Source organism: Hibiscus syriacus, unplaced genomic scaffold (assembly GCF_006381635.1).
Source record: "Hibiscus syriacus cultivar Baekdansim isolate YM2019G1 unplaced genomic scaffold, ASM638163v2 tig00111693_pilon, whole genome shotgun sequence".
Lineage (NCBI taxonomy): Eukaryota > Viridiplantae > Streptophyta > Magnoliopsida > Malvales > Malvaceae > Hibiscus > Hibiscus syriacus.
The window spans coordinates 394350-415361 of record NW_024063156.1 but is presented as its reverse complement, the minus strand read 5'-3'; the positions used below and the strand labels follow the sequence as shown (position 1 = coordinate 415361).

Genomic DNA, 21012 nt, shown 5'->3' with positions numbered 1-21012 from the left:
ATTTACCCTAAAAACTAATATTTTATAAATATTATATTTTAATTTAATTACTTTTGAAATTTTAAACTAATTTATAATTTAACGTTTATCACTTCATAATTTAGTATTCTAAATTAATTTAATAATAATTATAGTTAATAATACTCATACACGCTCGACGAACATTATAAAATTTGTTTTCTTTTAATCATTTATAACATGAATATATTATATACAGACAACTACTTAAATTCATTGCGTTTAAAAAATAACGCTTTCTGAATTATTTAAAAGTTAAAATGACTTTCTTTTTATTTAATTTTCAATTTAAAACAAAAAGAGAGAGGAAGAAATTGTGGAGGGCCCCACATTTCTGTCACTGAGAACGACCACTTCCCTAATCATAAGAACAATATTAATGCCCACGTGCCATCTTTCCACCCCATCCATCACGATCCTCCACGTAGATAGTCATGTGGCCCCACAGCCAATTCCTGTCTCTTTTCAACTATTCCGCGGCTTCTTCAGTGAAGTTGAGTTACACGCGCCACGAAAGGCTCGTGAGTGTTTCCACTGTTATATTTCTTATTAGCTTCTGAGGTAGAAGGGTCCAATAGAGGAGGCAAAATCGCACTTCGTCACCGTTCTCTTCCTTGTTTGGCCTACGCCGGTGACGGTACTTTGAAACAACACCCGCTTATAGATTCCTGATTAATTTCCTCCACAATCCATCTTTCTTGCTGTCACCCAAATTTTGGATTCGATTCTGTTTGGTGAATATCGATCCCATGAGGTTTCTATCAGGGTTTTAGGTAAGAATCGATTTACCCGTTTGCTTGTTTTGCTCAATTTCGCACTTTTTGTGGTAACAGTTCTGATTTTTTTAATGAAGTTTCTGTTAATTTGGATGCTTGTTGAAGATGTTTAAGGTTGTAATTGAACTGGGTTGTCTCTGTTTTGTGGGCATACTGAGTCATTCTTTTGATGCTTTGCATGTTGGGATTTATGTTTACTTTTTTTTTGGGTGCGAAATTCACGCTTTCAATAAATTTCTTTGGGTTTTTATGTTTTATTTTTGTTGCTTATCATCTTTCTTTCTTTTTTCGTGTGTGGAATTTCGTATATGATGATTATATGCAAAAATTTTAGGTTTTTCTTTTTCTTTTTTGTGTGGAAAATCTAGTATTTTGATATAAATTGAATGGTCCCTGAAATATGAATTTGTTGGTTTCGTTTAGTTAATTATGGGTATTTAATGCTTACTTGTACATATATATATATATATATATATTTTTTTTTTTTGAAATGGACTTGAAATATAAAGAGGCTGATGGGATTGATGGACTATTGTAGATAAGGGGGGCTGTATAACTTGTATTCTTGAAATGCCATTTATATTGACATATTATGAGATTTTTGGAACTTCAAAGCTAAATCTGAAGCATGTTGAAGGTTAGAGATAGCCAATTTGGATAATAGTGCATGTTGGAAATGAAGTTAGTTTGAACCTTCTTGGTGATGGAGGAAATCGTCAATCGCATCTCATTCATAGTTAAGGACTTTCTGTGTAACAGTCTTGTGCAGTTTTCATATACATTATGTCATCACAGTATCTGGAACATGTTATTTATATATATATATTCTCACTGTAATTGGCTTCAAGGGTGGAAAAGCCTGTAACTTTCACTAAACAAGAAACTTACAAGTTAATAGACCGATGCTTGGTTCCTCTTGTTTACCCGCTCTTTTAGTTTTCTGGTATGCAAACTTAATTCTGTTCTAACATGTCTTCCTTTACATTTTGAGATTATATTATTTGTTTAGACCATGCATTTCTTGAAATTGTTATTCTTTACAAGCAAGGGAAAGAATACTTGAAGAGTAGATAATAGAGAAATTAAGGGAAAGGGAGAGGAAATAGGATGGAAAGATAGAGGGAATAGGAGAGTGGAACAGTGAGAAATTAGGGACTAGAAATCTTAACACTTGAAGTCAAATGTCAATTCATGATATGCCAATAACTAAAAGTTACTAGAAATTGAAATACCACATTTAATCTTAAGTGCCCTAATAGTTTCCTAAATACTAAAACTTACATTGAGAAAGTAAAATACATGTAAGAAATTTCTAGGCTATTTAGCTGTATAACAAGCATGATCTTGTTCTGCGTCAATTTCTTTTTAATGGTTTATTGAACTTAAGTCATTTGTTGGGAATTCCCGAGTTAGAATCCATTTAAGGCTTTAAGCACATTGTAATATCGTTGAACATAATCTCTGACAATGCATGTAAGCAAGCACTTGTTTCTTCTTACTTCCATGTTCATCTTTAATTTGGTACCAGTATTTCCTAGGAGATTTCTGACGTTGATGTTTCTCCATGTACACCAATAGCTTTTTATTTATTAGATGATATTCAGTAATGTGAAAAGTTACGGTCTCGCTTTGTGGGCTTTTGCGTGCTGTAACAACTAACAAGGATGCTTTCTATAGGTCCTTGATTTGTTTGAAACAGTGTGAACTCTGTCAATTAAGCTAATATCCATTGACCATACAATTGACACCATCTTTTTTAATTTTGATCACAGTTATGGAGGCACGACCTGCTTTATCCATTCAGAGATCAGGTGCAAGTCAGCTTATTAACAATGGGGTATCTGGAGGACTGTCATCATCTTTACCCATCCTTTCAACACATCTGGAAGAGACATATGAAAAGTTCCCCGATACTCAACAGGCACATGCAGAAAGGGAACTCATGACTAGGTCTTTGTTCCACACAACTCGTCTTCCCACCAGTAATGGGGTGGTTGGTCACATATTTTCATCATCGTCTGGAGTTTCAAGTGATATTCATTACACATCTGCATTACCAAATGAAAAGCATTCAAGAAATTCTCCTTTCATTTCTGAATCGCCACCTAATACTGCAGCATTGCCATTAGCACAATCGTTAAATTCACTGTTGCCTCAATCTACAATACCTAGTCAATGCAACAAAGAAAATAGTGGTTCTTGGTGTACAGATACTGATTTTCTTGATTTTCCTGTAAGCATCTCTGTGCTGAGCAGTCAATTAGAAAGCAGTCAATGAGATCTGATGACTTTGGCAAACAAAATGGTTGGCAGGAACGGGCAGACCAGCTTATCACTGGTGATGATGCATTGGCCTCCAATTGGAATGAGCTTCTTGCTGACAACGTTACAAATTTGGAACCAAAGGTGTGGATGCTTTCATGCCATGGAAGATAAAGCTTACCTAGATGAAGTTGAGACCTTTTTGCATTGTTTATCTTTGACTTATACTTCCTTCTTGTTGCTTCAGACGACATATCAGGTGGAAAAACCATGCACAACCGGACCTGCACAGAATCAGCAACTTCCTTCTCCATCTGTAGAAAGTCAAAGTGTTGTAAACCCCTCTTCATCAGTAAATAATTCCCCGGCAAAATCACGAATGCGGTGGACACCAGAACTTCATGAAGCCTTTGTTGAAGCTGTCAACCAATTGGGAGGCAGTGAAAGTGTGTTACATTCATTTCTCATGAAACTTATTACAAAAGTCATTAGGGTTATGTTATGTTTTGATTTGTTTGGTATTTTCAACTTACAGGCAGGGATTTAAATAGCGTTTTCGGTCGCGTCGCGTTTATCGCGGTTGCGGACATAATGGATGCCATCGCGGTTACTGCAGGTGTCGCGGTCGTGAATTATTTTAAATTTCGCACAACTTATCATAAGACATAATAATTATAATTATAATTATAATTATAAGGAGTTATTTTTAATGATTTTTAGAATATTTTCTAAGCTAAAATGACATATATTTTTTTTTGATAAGATTAGAAGGCCTCATTAAAAACCTCCTTCATGATTAATGGATCTTGAGAGCTCCTTAATCATTGGAAGGAGGAAAAGAGCGCCTTAGATTTCATTAAAGAAAATAAGATTACAACCTCGATAACTCTCCTCGAAATAACCCTTACAACATTACAAAAACCCCACCCGAACAGGAATCAACAGCTAAACTGAAACAGCAAACAACATAAAAATTAGCCTATTCCAGCCTTTGCTAAAGCATCGGCGTCCATATTAGCTGACCTAGCAACCCAATTTATAACCCCCCCAAAGCTCTAAGATTGTCAACAATGTCCCTAACAACGAACGCATAAACACCTGGGCATGAATTAACATTGTTAATCCAGTCTACTGCAACTCTGCTATCACTCTCAACAATCAGCCTATCTTTGACCCTCCCTTGAGCAGAAGCATATAATAAAATACCCCTCTGAATAGCTTTAAGTTCAATCAAAGTCGGAGGTCCCGGACCAGCTGGCTCATGAAAAGATCCTAGGACTGAACCTGAATGATCCCTCCAAATACCTCCAATACCCGATTTCTTCCAGTCACTACTAACGGCTGCGTCCACATTCAATTTTAAAAAACCTGAAGGGGGAGGTCCCCAAGGAAGTGAGGAAGACTTCATAGAGCAGTAGGGCGAGTAGGAATCTGCTAATGAAGGATCCATAATCAAGGAATCCTTATGAATAGAACCGTCCTTGTGCTTAGCTAGAAACCAAGAAGCCAATCTAACCCGTGATAAGAAAAATAACTCTAACTGATCAAGTTTTCCTTTTTCAAAGACAATAAAATTCCTGGCCTTCCAAATGGTCCAAATGATAGCCCCAGGAATGAAAGCCCAAATAGAAGAATTTGAATTCAACTCATCCCAAGCGGTGAGAAAGGTTTTTGCATCAGCAGGAAGCACAGAACTAAATCTCCAAAAATTATAAAACTTGTACCACAAAGCCCATGCAACCGAACATGTAAAGAATAAGTGCATGGAAGTTTCCTCAACCAACTTACAAAGAGGGCACAAATCATCTTCGATACCTTGAACCCCTCTTTTGATCAGTTCGGATTTAACAGCTAGCTTGCCAAGCACAACCTGCCACATTAAAGATTCAACTCTAGGGGGTACCAAACCTCTCCAAATAATGTTATTCCAGAAGCAACCATCGTCTGATCCAAGAGCACACCTTTTAATACAAGAACTGACTGAAAAAACACCATCCCCATTGCCTTTCCAAATTAAAACATCACTAGAATCTTTAGACAAAGAATAGGGAGATATAAAGCTCATCAAGTTACACCATTGTTCAACCTCCCAATCATTTAAATTTCTTCTAATTTGAACATCCCAAACCCAGCCAGAAGGATAGAATTCCCCAAACTCACAAAGTTTACCTGATCTATTAGAAGAAACCGAAAACAATCTAGGAAAAAGAAACTGAAGCGGATAATCTGCAGCCCAATTATCTTGCCAAAAACGAATAAGCTTACCATTTCCAACATAAAAACTACACAAACTTCGAAACTTAGAGCCAAAGGAGTCTTGTTTATAATAATTGTTAACCACCGATCTCCAAAGCCACGAAGATTGAGTAGGAACCTTGCTATCAAACAGTAACCTTGAAGAATCAATGTTGTATTTGCTACAGATAAAATTCCTCCAAACAGAGTGTCTCTCATTTGCAAATCTCCAACACCATTTCCCTAGCAATGCTCTATTCATACTAGTCAGATTCCGGACTCCCAGACCACCCTCGTTCTTAGGTTTACATACATCATCCCATTTAACCCAGTGAATCTTCTTCGAACCATTTCCCCCTCCCCCTCCCCATAAAAAATTAGACATGATCGAATTTAGAGTCTTAAGGATTGAAACTGGAATCTTGAACATAGACAAGAAATATGTAGGCAGTGAGGACAGAACCGATTTGATCAAAACCAGTCTCCCTGCTAATGAAAGTGTAGCAGCCTTCCAACCCGCTAATTTAGTATGAAAATTCTGCACCACTGGTTCCCAAATAGCCGATGCATTCTTAGTTGCCCCTAATGGGAGACCTAGGTAATTAGAGGGGAAACTCCCCACCGAACAACCAATAGAGGCTGCCCAGGTCTGAACCTCCTCTTGGGATATATTAATCCCAAACAAACTGCTTTTCTTTAGATTTAGTTGCAGCCCTGACATAACCTCAAAAACTCTGAGTACCCTCTTCACATTCATTATCTGTGTTTTCGAAGCTCCACAGAAGATAATTAAATCATCAGCAAACTGTAAATGTGTGAGCTTGAAAGACCCTTCCTCCTTACCAACTGTCAAACCAGAAAATAGTCCTTCAGAAACAGCCCTCAGTATTAATAAATTCAACAACTCCCCTACTAGATTGAATAACAAAGGTGAAAGTGAACACCCCTGTCTTAGTCCCTTGGCCATCGAAAATTCCTCGGTTGGAGACCCATTGACTAACACTGAAATGGAGGCCGTAGAGACACATTTCCTGATCCAACTAATCCAAGTCGAACCAAATCCCATCTTTTCCATCACCTTGAATAAGATAGGCCAATCAACCGTGTCATAAGCCTTTTTGAAATCTACTTTAAAAACACAACCCTTCAGCCCTTTCTTCCTCCAATAATCAATGCCCTCGTTAGCAATGAGAGAGCAATCCAAAATTTGCCGACCGGGTATAAAAGCAAATTGTGATTGACTGATGATCTCTCCCATACAGCTTCTAATCCTCCTTGACAGACACTTGGAAAGAATCTTGTATACACCTCCTACTAGACTGATCGGTCTATAATCATCTAAACTTCCAATATTAGAACCCTTAGGAATAAGGGTAATAAAGGTGTGGTTAATACCATGTTCCCAATTTTTCCCCCTGTGGAATCTGTGAAAAAATTGCATGATGTTACCTTTAAGTTCAGACCAAAACTTCTTAAAAAATCCCAAGTTCAATCCGTCTGGCCCCGGAGCCTTATTACTATCACAAGACTTTAAAGTCTCCCAAACCTCTTCCTCCGAAAATGCCTTCTCCAAAAAAATGTTTTGATCCATGGAAATTCTAGGAAACGTCAACCCAATGTCTTCCACATCCAAAGTAGACCGATTATTGAAAATATTAAAAAAGTGCTCTTTAACAGTGGCCTTAATTACTGCTGGATCATGAGTAATATTCCCCTCAATTAACAAGGCATTCAACGCATTCCGTTTTCTTCTCACTGAGGCGCAAGTATGGAAGAATCTAGTGTTTCGGTCCCCATCGTTAATCCACTTCTTTCTGGAATTTTGAAACCAAATTTGTTCCTCAATTCTCAGAAATTTCCACAACTCTGATCTACAATTACGTAACTCCTCGATTTTCCTTTGAACCGAACTGTCCTGCACCATCTGAACGTCCTCCTCTAACTTGTGAATTCTCCTTTCCAAATCTGAGATAGAGGCTCCCAGAAATTGATTTTTCTGCCCTGTCCAATTCTTAATGGCAACCTTAGACTTCTTCAAAACACTTAGGATTCCAGCTTTTCTCCCATCCTTCTTGCAATCTGCTATAGTGTGACAGACCATTTCCTCAAAACCTTCTTCCTCCATCAAATAATTATATAGTCTGAAAGGTTTTTTCCCCCAATCAACTCCGCCATCTTGTAAAAGAATAGCATTATGGTCGGAAATAGACTTAGGAATAAGTGACTGAATTACCTCGGGAAAACCATCCAAGAATTGTCCGTCCACCAAAAACCTGTCCAACCTAACAAAAGTCGGATCATCTTGGTTATTGCACCAAGTGAACCTTCCCCCATTCATAGGCAGATTAATTAGGCCTGTTGACTGAATAAACTGAGTGAAAATCCTCATTGAAAGTATGTTCTGAGCTCTGCCCACCTTCTCATCCTCACACAAGTAGACATTAAAGTCTCCTCCAACACAAACCGGTAGCTCCTGTCCAGTAATGAACACGCTCAGTTCTTCAAAAAAACTTTCTTTTTCTACATCCACCGAGGGTCCATAAACATTAATGAGAATACTTCTGAACTGATTAAACCTGAACTTCCCTATAACCGCAATGAATCTTCTGTTAATACTGTGATTTTCCATTTCAAACACATTATCATCCCAACAAAATAATAACCCCCCTGTAGAACCAGTAGCTGGAGATTCAATAACCCCCTGAAAAATATTCAATCCCTTCCTTCTCAAAAAAGACCTATGGATGTTCTCTGTTTTAGTTTCTTGTAACCAAAGAAAAGAAGGATGATAGTTGGAGACTAATCTTTGAACTGCTCTTTGTTTCTCTCTTTTTCCCAACCCCCTGACATTCCATGAAATTATAGCTAGTTTATCCTTCATAAAAACTGATGAATAATCTAGTTTCCCCAAAATGGCAACTTAGTTTGCCTCCTTCAAACCTTTCTCTAGCTCAATGATTTTATCCAAGAAAGCTTCCTTCCCCTGTGTAAAGGAAACCCCCAGAATCTGACTAACTTGCCATGTAGCTACTGCTTCATCCAAGATTTCCGAGAAACCTGAAGAAGATGCTGTATAAATATTGACATGTTCCAAAGCTTCTCTAACCAGAATTCTTTTTGCCCTTCTCTTATAAGGGTCAGAATTGTAGATAGACAAATGTTTTCCCTCAACACCACCTTCGGACTTTCCAACCAAACTCCTGGCCCCAGCTTTATCCACTGAATTTGGAACCTCACTGCCCCGTAAATTAGACTCTGATGTTGTAGTAATCTGGAGAACCGTCGTATGGTCCTGTTCATTAGCCTTCTTTAGGCCTATCACATCCTCTGTAGCATTATTTTCTTTTTGATCATTCCCGTACCAGTAATTCCTTTCCTTACATCTTCTGTAGACTCTTCTAAAGCTAGCCATTTCCCTCCTCTGAAGAGGCTCACTTTTTGTAGAAAGGGAACTTCTGCGCACCCCCCTCGTTCTGCCCCTTGATAAGCTCTTTGATAATTCTGAACTAGGAGCTGTCAGCTTAGAGTTAGTGTTATTAACCTCCCGATCCGCACTGCCGGGCGAACCTGGAATAGAGCTGAACCCCTTACATTGTTTTCTAACACAGCTTGCTTCTGCAGTTCCCCTATTCTGGACCAATTTACCAAATTTATTAATTGTATACACTGGCCCAAAAGGAATTATTTTAGAAGCCTCCAAACCACCCAGTTCAAAGTCCTCAGATTGGGCTTCTGGCCCATCAGCCGAACTTTTTGAAAGTCTAATACCCAGACCTGCAAAGTCACCTCTGATATTCCCAAGGTTCTGACCATCTGACACTCCTTCATTAATATTTTTCCCATGTTTAGTAAGTCTTGGAAGATGTTGTTTTTCACCATCAGTACCTTCTGAACCAAATGCCATGCCCTTTTCAATCCACAAGTCAACCTTTTGTCTGAACGTCTCAGCTGATTTGACTGAGCTTTCCTCATAATCTGACTTCCCTCTATAATCGCCTTCCTCAGACCCTGTCTCACTAAACTGTTTCCCAAATGTTCCGGTCGTCGGAGAACATTTAAAAAAATGATCTGAATCTTCACTAGCTGATGCAACTTTGATGGAGACTCTATACGATCTACCATAGGAGCCGAGAGTAATATTATCGGGAACATCAAAAGGACTAGCAACTCTCATAAGAATTCTAGCAGACGTGAGATCATCCCTGTTCTTTGTGGACTCATGAATTTCTACGTTATTCCCCCATCTCCCAGCAACTTGTACCAAAAAAGTTTCATCCCAGCATAACAGAGGCACCCCAGATAACTCGAGCTGGCAGAAAGCCATTGGCACTCCTTCTTCATTCAGTAAAGGGGCCACCCTGTCAAACCAGAAGCCTATAACACCTCTCTTCTTTGTCCATGCCTCCGACATCTCCTCTTGAGATTTGAATATGATAGCACAGGAGTTACGGGCATAACCCCAACCAGCAATCTGAACTTCATAACCGTTATTGAGGAAAAACTCATAAACTGACTTAAAATCAAGAGAGAGCTTAATAATCCCCGTTAAAGATCTTCTGACCCAACTCCGACCCTCAGTTGGGATATACATTTCCAATACATTCTTCTTGGTTTTCTCCCTATGGCTCCCTTCAGAACATTTCTCCCTATGCTCCAATGCATTCACCCTCGTAACCTCAGTAAGTAAAGCATCTCTGTACGTTCTATCATCTCTAACATTCCTACCGGATAAATCTACCTCTTTCAGCTTAAGAGGTCCTGCTGTGGACAAATCTGGAACCAACTTACCTGGACTCTCTTTTGCCACAATCCTTGGACGAGCATCATTGTATTTAGCAACTCCAACAGAAATCCTTCTCCCGTCTATCAGTGAACCATTTAACATCTCGATTGCCCTCTTCAAACTAGATTCCCTCTCAAACTGAACAAAAGCGAAAGTGGAAAATCTGTATTTTGGATTTTTGGTTTCTTTCGGGATGAAAACTCTCTCCACAGTCCCATGGGACGAAAAGATATCCCTCAGCTCCCTCCGAGAAACTCTCCTACTAAGATTATCGACAAAAGCCTTCCAGACCTCGTCGGAAACTATTTTCCCTTTTAACTTTTCTCTCTCTACTTTTCTCTCTCCCATTGTTTTTCTCTTCTTGGTAGGAGTAGTTTTGGAGCTGAATAATACAAGCAACTTTTGAAATGTCACTTCTTAAAATGACATATATATACATATATATATATATATATAATATAATTTAACTATATAGAAGACTTTAAAACTCTGATAATAAGACAAGATAACTAATTTATGATAACATTGTGAACACATTATTATTTAAATTACTAAAATTAGGATATAACTGAATAAAAATTGGCCCAAAATATTTTGTTTTAAGCCTGCCTAAAATATTAAATGTGTGCACAAAGGCTTGGGTTAGATTACCCTTTAACCGATCTCTTCACTGCAGAAATACAGAACAGCTAGATACAGACCAGAGCTATCAGAAGGTATATGTTAATCTGCCTTTACATTTCTTCCTTTTCCTTAGGTGTGTTACTTCGCTGCAAGCATGCATCTATTGCCTTTGTTTCTTTATTGGAACATGTATATATTTTAAAAGGGCGGTTCATTCCTTGATATTTGTTCAATGTTTTCTCTTAGTGACTTATTGGGGTTGAGGTGGATAGTTTGGAGCTACACAGTCCATCTTGTCCTCATCAATGAAGTAGATATCATTTTTAAAAAATAGTTAATTGATTCAAGAATCTTTAGCTGTCCAGTGAAGATTTATTTATTTATTTGATAGAAATAGGGCCTCATTAAAAAAAAACCTTCATAACCATTAAGCTCCTAAAAACTCAATGATCATAGGAAGGAGGAAAAGAGTGCCCAAAGATTTATTACTAGAGTAAGAGATACAACTAATTCAGAACATAAAATACAATAGAAAACCCCTTTAAACCAACCCCAAAGACAACCACCAAATACAAACAAAACACAAAACCTTGTCCTAGTCCAGTGAAGATTTATGATGCATATCTACCTTGCACTCAACAAATCTCCCATCCCATACTGATATATTGAATGTTATAGCAGTGTAAGTGAATGGATGGATGAATGGGATGGTGAGGCTTGATAGATGTATAGCCCATGTTTTCCTCATTAATGAAGTGGAGATAATTTCTTCTCCATTTGGTTAAGCCAGTTCCAGGATCTCTTCTGTCTGCTGAAATATGTTATCTGCATTTGCGCTCTCTTTGCACTCGATTTATTCATGAAACTGGTTATCTTTTTAATTGACATGGACACTTTTAAGTTTGGCAGATCAACCCTGTAGGACTTCTTCCTTTCCTCTTATCTGAAGAAGTAGGAATCTATCTAGACTTTAATGACAAGAATCGGAGGAAAGATGCATAGTTTTGAATAAATATGAATAGAACAAGCAACAGATTTTTTCTGTCATATTTAGATTGTCACTTCCCCTCATTAAGCTAGCTAGTGGTAGCGCAAGTGTCAGAAAGGAAAAAAATGGATGAATGCATTCATGGATGAAATTAGTGATCCACCTTGTACATCTGATAACATTGCATACAAGGAATGTGACCTATCTGATAGAGAGACTTCTTTGGTAGCTTAGTCAGAAAGAGACCAAACACAAGTAATTTCATCATGGTTATGTTGCCTGGTCATTTGCAGAACTTCATTACCTTATTGTTCACTGTATCAGAGAAAGACATAGAATAGATTAATTGACTCAACTCCCACAGGTGTAGCATTGAACCAAGAGAAATTATAGATTTGTTCGTGTATCCCTTGGGATCCATATACATTTATATAGACAAATTATTTACAAAATTACAAGTATAGCATTTTGTATGAAGCACATCTCCATATCAGATCTATTACTTATTTCTCAAAAGATACTTTGTCATTTCAGTTACTTTGGTTATTGGATCATAAAAGATTTGACTCATTATGCATATTGGATCCTCAAAAATTCAGTGTGTGATTGGGGGGTGATGCTGTATATTTAGCTGAAATATTGACTCTTGCTTTCAGGATCCTCGGAGAAAAAATTGACTTCTATGGAAGAAATCTCGTCTCTGGACCTGAAAACGTAAGTAATTTCTAATGTTTTACCAATGATTTCTATTAAAATTGTATGTATTTATTAGTTATTTGTTTTTTCTAGCTTAATGAATTGCATCGGTGACATTGTTTGAGCATCTGCTTTTATACTTCGCTTGCTTTAATAAAGTATGAGTAGCATACTTGGTAATTATTTGGACCTTTTTTGCTACAAATAAGTTGGATGCTGCCATACCTAGCTGGGAAATATCACCTTTTAACGACATGGTTAGTGATCGAGGCAAGGGCCTGGAACCATGAAATGATGGTTGATTCATCTTGTTAGTTCATACTTTAGTTCCCTTAAATTGTCGTATGCTTCAAAAACAAAAAATGTTTGCCATGAATTTTCCTTGGTAAATTCTATTTGATAGGGAGATGAAGCTGCAAATTTAACAGTTTTCCCATTTTATTGCATTTTGCCAAGATTTGAATATAGAAAATTCTGAATGTAATCATTAAGAAGCATATCATATAATCAAGGTCTAATGAAGTGTCAGTTAGTTGATTCGTTTAGTTTGCCGTTCCTCATATTAAGTGCATTTCTCATTCTGAACTGGAACAGGGGAATGGGGATCACTGAAGCTTTGCGGTTACAGATGGAAGTCCACAAGCGGTGCACGAGCAGCTTGAGGTATGAATTTGTGTCGGGAAGGATTTGGGGACTTAAAAGCAACATACTTTGTAATTAAAGAAAATTGAATTAAATAAATCCACCTTTAAATTTGCCTTGGAGGAAATAGAGAACGAAAAATCTTTCTCCATTTTAGAGAAGTAGAATTATGTTTCTAGTGTGCACTCATTCAGATTCATTGGTTTTGGATTTTGAACCTGGAAAAAGTGATTTTATTTCCATTAGATTTTTGGGGAAGTTGTGGGGGGGGGGGGAGGTGATCTGCTGGATATTCGAACATGGAGGGATATGAATAAATGATGCCTATTGGATTAAGGGTCTTGCTATTGCCTCCTAGTTATCATATGTGATGTGGCTGTTGCATTGCTTAATTGGTGGACTGATTTATTAGGTAATCCATCATGCCTTGTGGAGGTGTGCACCATTATAATCAAAGTTCTGAATGAACCCTTCACTCATTGATGTTCCAATTTTTTCTAAGGGGTCTATTGGTGTAGCCGTCATTTCTTTTGTTTCTCCTTTTCTATACAGATTCAAAGAAATTTGCAGTTGCGAATTGAAGAACAAGGGAGGTACCTCCAAACGATGTTTGAGAAGCAAAAGTCAGGTTTAGACAAGCTGAAGGTATCATCTTCTAATCCAGAGAATCCACCTGCTTCTTCAGATGCTACTGATGAATCTCCTACAAAAAGTGAACGGGAATCCTCCCAGAGGGATCATGTAAATTCCAGAACAGGCACTGTTAATGCCAAGTCCATGTCGGAGAGAATTCCACACGAAATTTGTGGACAGCATAAAGCACCTGAAACTGGTGATCTAGAGAAAGCTAAAACCCGTGTTTCTGAGTTGAGTTCACAACCCTCAAAGCGCCCACGAATTGAAGAATAAGTTATAACAGCTTTGGACTGAGTACCGTAATTAGTTCATGGATGAACTCAGCAGTAGAATAGGCCAAGTTGAGATAAGGTTAGGGCTTTTGAAGTTTTAAGGTCCTCTTCCCTCTTGTTATTGTGAACAATTCGCTTAAGCACTCCTGCCTTTAGCTGGAAAAAAAGAGAGCTTACAAACTAATTTGATTATCCTGTCGCCAACTTCCTCAAGTGAAAATGCAGGTGCATTATAAACACAGGTTGCATTAGTTAAGACAGTAAAGGAGCAACCAATTTTTTAGGGAATTTAGTTCTCATAAACTTTGTGGAAAGATGTGAATAAAATTCCCATTCCGAGATTTGTACATGGCTTCAATTTACTGTTGTCCGTATGGATCATGTTTACTAGTATTTCCTTCCAAGTAAAGGAAAAATTATAACCATTGCGCTGTGTAAGTGTGCGTGTAGATAAATATTATAAATGACAATGACCCTTTGTTTGACATTTATAGTGTATATAACTCTTGTAATCATTCTAACCTATTAAAAAAGTGTATATAATTATGGAACTCATTAAGTGGCTTCTCTAGTAAAAGAGAATGCTATATTTTCTAAAAAATTCAGGTTTAGGAAGTTATGTTGATAGAAAATATTTTTCTATTTCAATTTCGAACTTTGAGGGTTGATATCTATATATATAGATGGATAAAATGTATGTATTAAATCTAAAAGTAGCAAACTGTTACAAATTAACAAACACAACCTTGTCAATCAAAAAGAAAAAACTAGAACCCCTGCCCTATATACAACTGTGGATGAACGTTTGATTTCACTATATCCTTACCAAAATCCTCACATGTACAACCTCCCTAATAGATTTAAGAATCTCATCCTCATTCTTAATTAAATTTCTAAAACACCTCCTATTTCGTTTTTCCCAAATAAAATGTGTACAATCATTCTAAGTAACCCTCGAAAGTAGAGTAAAAGGTTTTTTACCTCTCCTCTGACTCGTAGCTCATCTTAGCTCCCAACACTAGTTCCACATATTACGCTAAATACCACATCAAGGTAGGATCGCTTTCCATACACCACACGAAGAGGGATAAGCAAAAATAAGCGGTCCCTCGACTCCGCGTCAACACCGCACAACACGCATTTAACATCCACATCAACCCCATCCTTCTTAGAGTATCTTTTGTTGTCAACCAATCCAACATAACCTTCCACGATAACATGTCGAGGCACATGGAGTGGAAATCACAACAGCTTGTGCAAACCTTCTCCTTCCTCTCGTCTCTTACCAAATCTTACGTGCATGGAGTACTCAAATCCCATACGTTGCAAATGTTTTTCCTTGTGGCCAGAGCTTCCTTTGTAATGATTTCCCTTTTTTTAAAAAAAAAGGAAACTAATTTCCATTTGCTAGTTTATTTACACTCCTTACTGTTCTTACTATTTTTCAAGACAGTAGCTACGGCAGGAGAAAATTGAATTTATTTTCATGAAAACACGTATCGTGAATGAATGCTTGGTCTTTGGGCATGCTTTTCCCTTATATCTCTCTGTTATATGTGAAGTATGGTTTGCCTTCTCCTCGATACTCAATCAGTTCCCCATACTCGAGAAACTTACCAGGATCGCCTGTCCTTGAGGTTTGAGCGTGAGGGAGAACCAAATCAACTAAGCTCAGTTAATGTCTTTGTGAGTACTGAGTACTGTTGACCCCTCTCAAGGAACCATCCATCATTACATCATACACGGTTATTGTGAGTGTTAATTATCCTGTTGAGAAAGTGAGTTGTTATGTATCAGGTGATGATGCTTCCATGCTTCTTTTTATCACACTATCCAAAACTGCTGAGTTTGCAAACGGGTATAGATCAACATTTTAGGATTAGATGGACTTCAAGGTCCTGTAACAGGCAGGCACTGTATGGCTACGATCCACCCATCTCCAAGAAGCGGCTGAAGATTACATGACATTTGACTGCTTCCCTTCATGGTGTTGCTGTTGCTGGTGGTCTTCCGCACACCAAGAAGAAGAAAATAACGGGAAAGAACTATGTGAAAAAAGGGTCTGCACCAGTCTTCGGTATCGGATATGGTGAGGGTAGTGGCTGGGGTTTCTGATACGATTAACGATTTACTGTTCATGGGGTCCGATGTCGGGAAGCTATTTTTGACATTCCGGGTCATTCTTCACCTTTATCCTTCCCGCAAAGGTTTGATGGGAAGGCAAAACATGACTCCAACAATTGTTGTCTTGTGGTATGTACTTCTTGCATCAATTTTCTCACTGGGCTGAGTTTGGATTGATCCATTCTTGCCTAAGCAAACAGGTACAGTCCTCAAACAATGTGTAGCTGTAGGTGGAGTGCCTAATCATATGCCTTTCCGGTCCGTTACACCGCAAACATCGAAACTTTTTGATGGTTTATCTATCCAGAAAGTATATATAGTATATGAGATTTTGTTGGTGAAGCAAAAAAAGGTGTCATTGATCGCTTCTGGCAAGTAATGTAAGATCAGAAACAATTGCCCGCTTCTTTAATACATTTTACAACGTGATACCGATACCATTTGAAGTCGAAACTTCGAATCGTAAGTCTAACTTCCTATGATACTGGGATTCAATTGGCTCTTTGCTCTTCCAAATCCAAATTGAAACTTGCTGGTCTGTTCCGTACCGTTATACTCTTTAGGCTAGCAAGCATGCTCATGGTTATCGTTCCCAACGGTTCATTGAGGCAGGCCTGTGTTCCCACCGACAGTTCTTGCGCTACAAAATGCATGGGAGGTCGGGACTCCGGAGTGGCACGTGCACAGGCTAAGCCCACCATCACTGCAAACACGACATCAGTAACCATATGTCCGGTGGGAGGTGGAAGTCGTTGGTCTAACACATCCATTAGAAACAATTTTTTGTTGTTTGATGACAATGGCCTTGATAGTGAACTCAAAAGCTCCCCTGGGTGCTTTCCCAGCATAAGTTCTAAGGTTACCACTCCAAAGCTATAAATGTCACATTTTTCAGTGATTCGGGCTGCGAGTGCGAGCTCTGCATAAAACAAAGTTCGTTCCCCATTAAACAAAAGGGAAGAGTCATGGAAACTGTAACTGCTAAAACATTATCATGCAAAATGAATTAATTAAACAGTTAACCAACCAGGTGCAATGTAGCCATAAGAGCCAACAACTGCGGTAAAGTTGGATGAATTTGGATTCATCAATCTTGCAACACCGAAATCCGAGAGCTTTGGTGTAAATTCTGAGTCGAGCAAAACGTTATTCAAAGATATGTCTCTGTGTATAATCGGCGGAGAGCAGTGATGATGCAAGTAAGCGACTGCATGAGCCAGTCCCTGCACGATTTTCAACCTCGTCGGCCATCCCAGAGCCTCCTCACCGCCCTCTGCTCCATATAACACACTTCTCAAACTGCCCCTCTCCATATATTTGTAAACCAGATACATAAGCTCCCGACTAGAAAAGAATCCGTACAACTTGACTATATTTAGATGCCGAACTTTTATCATCATCCGAACCTCATTCTCGAACATCCGACTGGTAACTTGAATGTCCTGAGAGTCAGAGAAATTGAGTTTTTTTACCGCAACCACCTGACCTGTACGTAATTGCGCTTTATAAACACGTCCGGATCCTCCTATGCCGATGCAGTGTTCGTCATCGAAATTCTCTGTTGCTTGTACTACATCACTGAATGTAAATGCTGCATTTCTTTCCCATACAGTTGATGTTACAGAAGTGTCCCGCCTGATACCAAATCTAGTCTCCTCGTTGAGCACTCGGCTATGCTGATAACGTATAAGAACTACAACGACGATTAGCCCCACAAAGAATACGCTTGCAAATGAAACAATGGTGGCTATAAGAACCCTACTGCTGTGATTTCTAGACCTACTGGAAGTTGATTTGCAATGAGTTACTTCTTTAAAATCTCCACACATACCTGAATTTCTCACAAAAGCTCCTACCGGAGCATTTCGGAACACACCATCACGTGGAATGGGACCAGCAAGCTTATTGTAGGAGAAATCGAATGAAATAAGATATATCATCTTCGACATTGAAGTAGGAATTCCACCCGAGAGATCGTTATGTGAAACGTTGAGTTTCTCCAATAATAGAAGCCTATCAAGGTCTTCAGGGATTGCTCCTGACAGTGAATTGCTGCTGATATCCAAAAGAGAGAAACGATATAAGTTACCCAACTCGGGTGGTATTTCGCCAGATAAGTTATTGTGGCTCAAATTCAGGCTCGATAACTCGTTGCAATTCTCGATAACTTTTGGTATTTTTCCTATCAGTTTGTTCTCTGACAAATCGAGGACTTGTAGACGCGGTAAATTGCCTATACTCTGAGGTATGCCACCTGTGAGATGGTTCTGCCTCAGATTAAGGTTGAACAACAAGCTCAAATTTCCCAATTCCAAAGGAATATCCCCATTCAAGTCATTATATCCCAGGTCTAAAACTCGCAACTGAGTCAACTTCCCAAGCTCAGCAGGAATTCTACCAGAAATTTTATTTCCATCCATTTCTAGATTGGTTAGATATTGACATTCTCCCCACTCCGGTGAGATTTCACCGGTGAATTGGTTGTCACTAAGAGAAATATAGTCGAGCTCAGGATGAACTCCAAATGCATTGGTGATGTTCCCCGTAAATCCGTTCCCTTCAAACCGGACTCTTCTTAACATCGTACAGTTCCTCAAGCAAGCCGGCAACGACCCGGTGAAGGTGTTTCCATTTACTGTGAAGTTTAGAAGAGCAAAACCACTGCACAATTCAGGAGGCAATTCCCCGAAAAACCTGTTGTTGGATAAGCTCACATAATTCAACACAGGACTGTTCTTCCCGAAATCCCGAGGAATGGTACCCGAGAAATTATTGGTGAACACCGAGAATGCTTCTAAGTTGACGAGGTTGGAAATAGTGTCGGGTAATTCTCCGTGCAAGGAGTTTGTGTTGACATCAAAAGACTGCAGGGATGTCATGTTTCCAATCTCTGGTGGAATTGTGCCAATGAGATTATTGTAGAAAAGCTGTAAGGCTTCAAGGTTGGAAAGAGTCCATATCGTCGGAGGAATTGGACCCGAAAGATGATTCTCGGAAAGGTCTAAAACATTCAGGGACTTCAAGTTTCCGATCTCCGATGGAATTGAACCGGAGAGTTGGTTGTTATAGAGAAAGAGGACTTGGAGCTTTGTTAATAGACCGATTTCTGGTGGAATCTTCCCAGAGAAAAGATTGTTTTGAAGTTGCAAACTGATCAAGTTGGTCCAATTAGAAACCAGAGATGATTGGATCTTACCGGAGAACAAATTCTCAGATAAACCCAACTCGGTTAATTCTGTGAGTTGTGACAAGGACAAGGGCAACTCCCCACTTAGTAGGTTACCAGCTAAGTACAGAAAGGTGAGGTTAGTACAAGAACCAAGCACGGATGGGACGGTGGAATTTAAGCCAATGGAATGAAGATCAAGTCTTTTGAGCTTTATCAATTGGCCTAATGAAGATGGAATCTCCCCTTCAAACATGTTTTCGAACAGCTCAATGGTTTCAAGCTCAGGCAGGGTTCCTATACTTGCAGGAATTGAACCATTTAACATATTGGTAGCTAGTTGAAGATGAACAAGTTTGGTAAGCTTAGAAATATTGGAAGATAATGGCCCTTCAAAGGCATTACCAGTGAGATTGAGCGACGCAAGCTCGGTGAGATTGGTGAAAAGTGATTCTGGTATTGGACCAGTCAACCTATTCAATGACAAATCCAGGAAACTAAGATTATGGAAGTTCAGTATAAAGCTAGGGAATTCCAATTCAAATTCATTGTAAGCTAAGCTGAGGTGTGTCAACAACGGCATGGGCAAGAAACGAGACCAGCCCGAAGAAACAAAGTAGTTAAATCCGAGGTCGAGATGTCTTATATTTTGGAGATTGCTAACTTCAGGAGGAATTGTTCCACTAAGATTGTTGTTGAATAAACTCAGATATCGAAGCTCCCTCAAACGACCAATCTCCACCGGTATCTCGCCTTGAAAAGAATTGTTGCTGAAATCCAACACAACCAGCTTGGACAGAGTACCAATTGAAGACGGTATTCGGCCATCCATGGTGTTGTTTCCAAGGTCGAAGCGCGTGAGATTGGCGAATGGGGTGAAGTTGAACTGATAAATGGAACCAGACATGTCTGAATTGGAGAGGTTGATTTGCGAGACAGTTGAAGTGGCATGATCGCAGGTAATGGAAGTCCAGTTGCAGAGATTGTTGAGATTGGACAAGGACCATGAATCGAGAGAAGGTGGCACAATAGACAAAGTGTTCTTCCATTGGACGAGTGCTTCGGCTTGAGTTCTTGATGAACAGGTGGTCTTCAATGGAAGTAAAGAAAGCAAAATAACATGAAAGAGAAGCATGGAAGAAGAAGAAGAAGAGGAAGAAAGGTATTGAGGATTTAAGTCTTTCTGCTTCTTCATTGTCGACCTCCAAGGCTCCAACCATTCAGTCTTTCTATTTGAATATAAAAAGTTGAACAAATCCATATTATTAAACGCGGATTGGATTTTTCCACATCATATCAGACGCAGTTGACTTGTTTTTCTTCTCTGAATTAGGTGGGAAACTACCCAGAAATTCAACGAAGGAGGATCAAAATTAACCAACTGATTGGCATATTTTTATGAATAACTGATTGGCTTATTGTATAATTTGCTTATTCTATCTCAAGATGAAATCCAAGCAGCAATGAAATGGGATGAACATGCAATTAAAACAAGGGTCTAGTCACTCAACTATCATTTTGTTTCTATTTTAGACATCCAACTATTTTTTTTTCAAAATTATACCCAACGTTACGTTTTGGGCATCCACTATTAAAAATTAACGATGATGTTGACGTATCACCAAAGGTAATGCCATGTCATTATTGGAAAAAATATCACATCAATAGTCTGTTTATTTTTCAACAACTAATGACCAAAACAGAACTAAAACATAATATTAAGTATGATTTTGAAGAAACAAAGTTAGAGTGATCAAAACAAAATTAAAGTGATAGTTGACTGACTAAAT

The 21012-nt window shown here is 38.6% G+C and overlaps 2 protein-coding genes across 4 annotated transcripts; one reads left to right on the top strand and one right to left on the bottom strand.

Annotated features, from left to right (window-relative positions):
* The first annotated feature begins 374 nt into the window (after window positions 1-374).
* On the top strand, window positions 375-14099 carry LOC120167733 (protein PHOSPHATE STARVATION RESPONSE 1-like). Of its 3 annotated transcripts, XM_039176659.1 has the most exons (9): window positions 375-791; window positions 2567-3027; window positions 3108-3200; window positions 3304-3502; window positions 3592-3672; window positions 10751-10790; window positions 12343-12400; window positions 12977-13045; window positions 13577-14099. In XM_039176659.1, the coding sequence occupies exons 2-6, from the start codon at window positions 2569-2571 to the stop codon at window positions 10765-10767; spliced, it is 849 nt and encodes a 282-aa protein (XP_039032590.1). In that variant the 5' UTR covers window positions 375-791; window positions 2567-2568; the 3' UTR covers window positions 10768-10790; window positions 12343-12400; window positions 12977-13045; window positions 13577-14099. The 3 variants fall into 3 exon arrangements, with proteins under 3 accessions (XP_039032590.1, XP_039032589.1, XP_039032592.1); XM_039176661.1 differs by lacking the exon at window positions 3592-3672 and having other exon boundaries at window positions 378-791; XM_039176658.1 differs by lacking the exons at window positions 12343-12400; window positions 12977-13045; window positions 13577-14099 and having other exon boundaries at window positions 3304-3672; window positions 10751-10788.
* A 2075-nt stretch (window positions 14100-16174) lies between these two features.
* On the bottom strand, window positions 16175-20432 carry LOC120167725 (MDIS1-interacting receptor like kinase 2-like). Its single transcript, XM_039176651.1, has 2 exons — window positions 17084-20432; window positions 16175-16975 (listed from the first exon to the last, which is right to left on the bottom strand). Exons 1-2 carry the CDS (start codon window positions 20415-20417, stop codon window positions 16548-16550), a joined length of 3762 nt encoding a protein of 1253 aa, XP_039032582.1. The 5' UTR covers window positions 20418-20432; the 3' UTR covers window positions 16175-16547.
* Between the last annotated feature and the right edge of the window lie 580 nt (window positions 20433-21012).

What these genes read in the sequence shown, in the direction of transcription:
- LOC120167733 (XM_039176658.1), top strand. Translation starts at nt 2,569, where the DNA reads ATGGAGGCACGACCTGCTTTATCCATTCAGAGATCAGGTGCAAGTCAG. An exon ending in CTGATTTTCTTGATTTTCCT is followed by an intron (nt 3,028 to 3,107) that starts GTAAGCATCTCT and finishes AATGGTTGGCAG; the next exon opens with GAACGGGCAGACCAGCTTAT. An exon ending in TTACAAATTTGGAACCAAAG is followed by an intron (nt 3,201 to 3,303) that starts GTGTGGATGCTT and finishes TTGTTGCTTCAG; the next exon opens with ACGACATATCAGGTGGAAAA.
- LOC120167725 (XM_039176651.1), bottom strand. Translation starts at nt 20,417, where the DNA reads ATGAAGAAGCAGAAAGACTTAAATCCTCAATACCTTTCTTCCTCTTCT. An exon ending in TTATGGCTACATTGCACCTG is followed by an intron (nt 16,976 to 17,083) that starts GTTGGTTAACTG and finishes TGTTTTATGCAG; the next exon opens with AGCTCGCACTCGCAGCCCGA.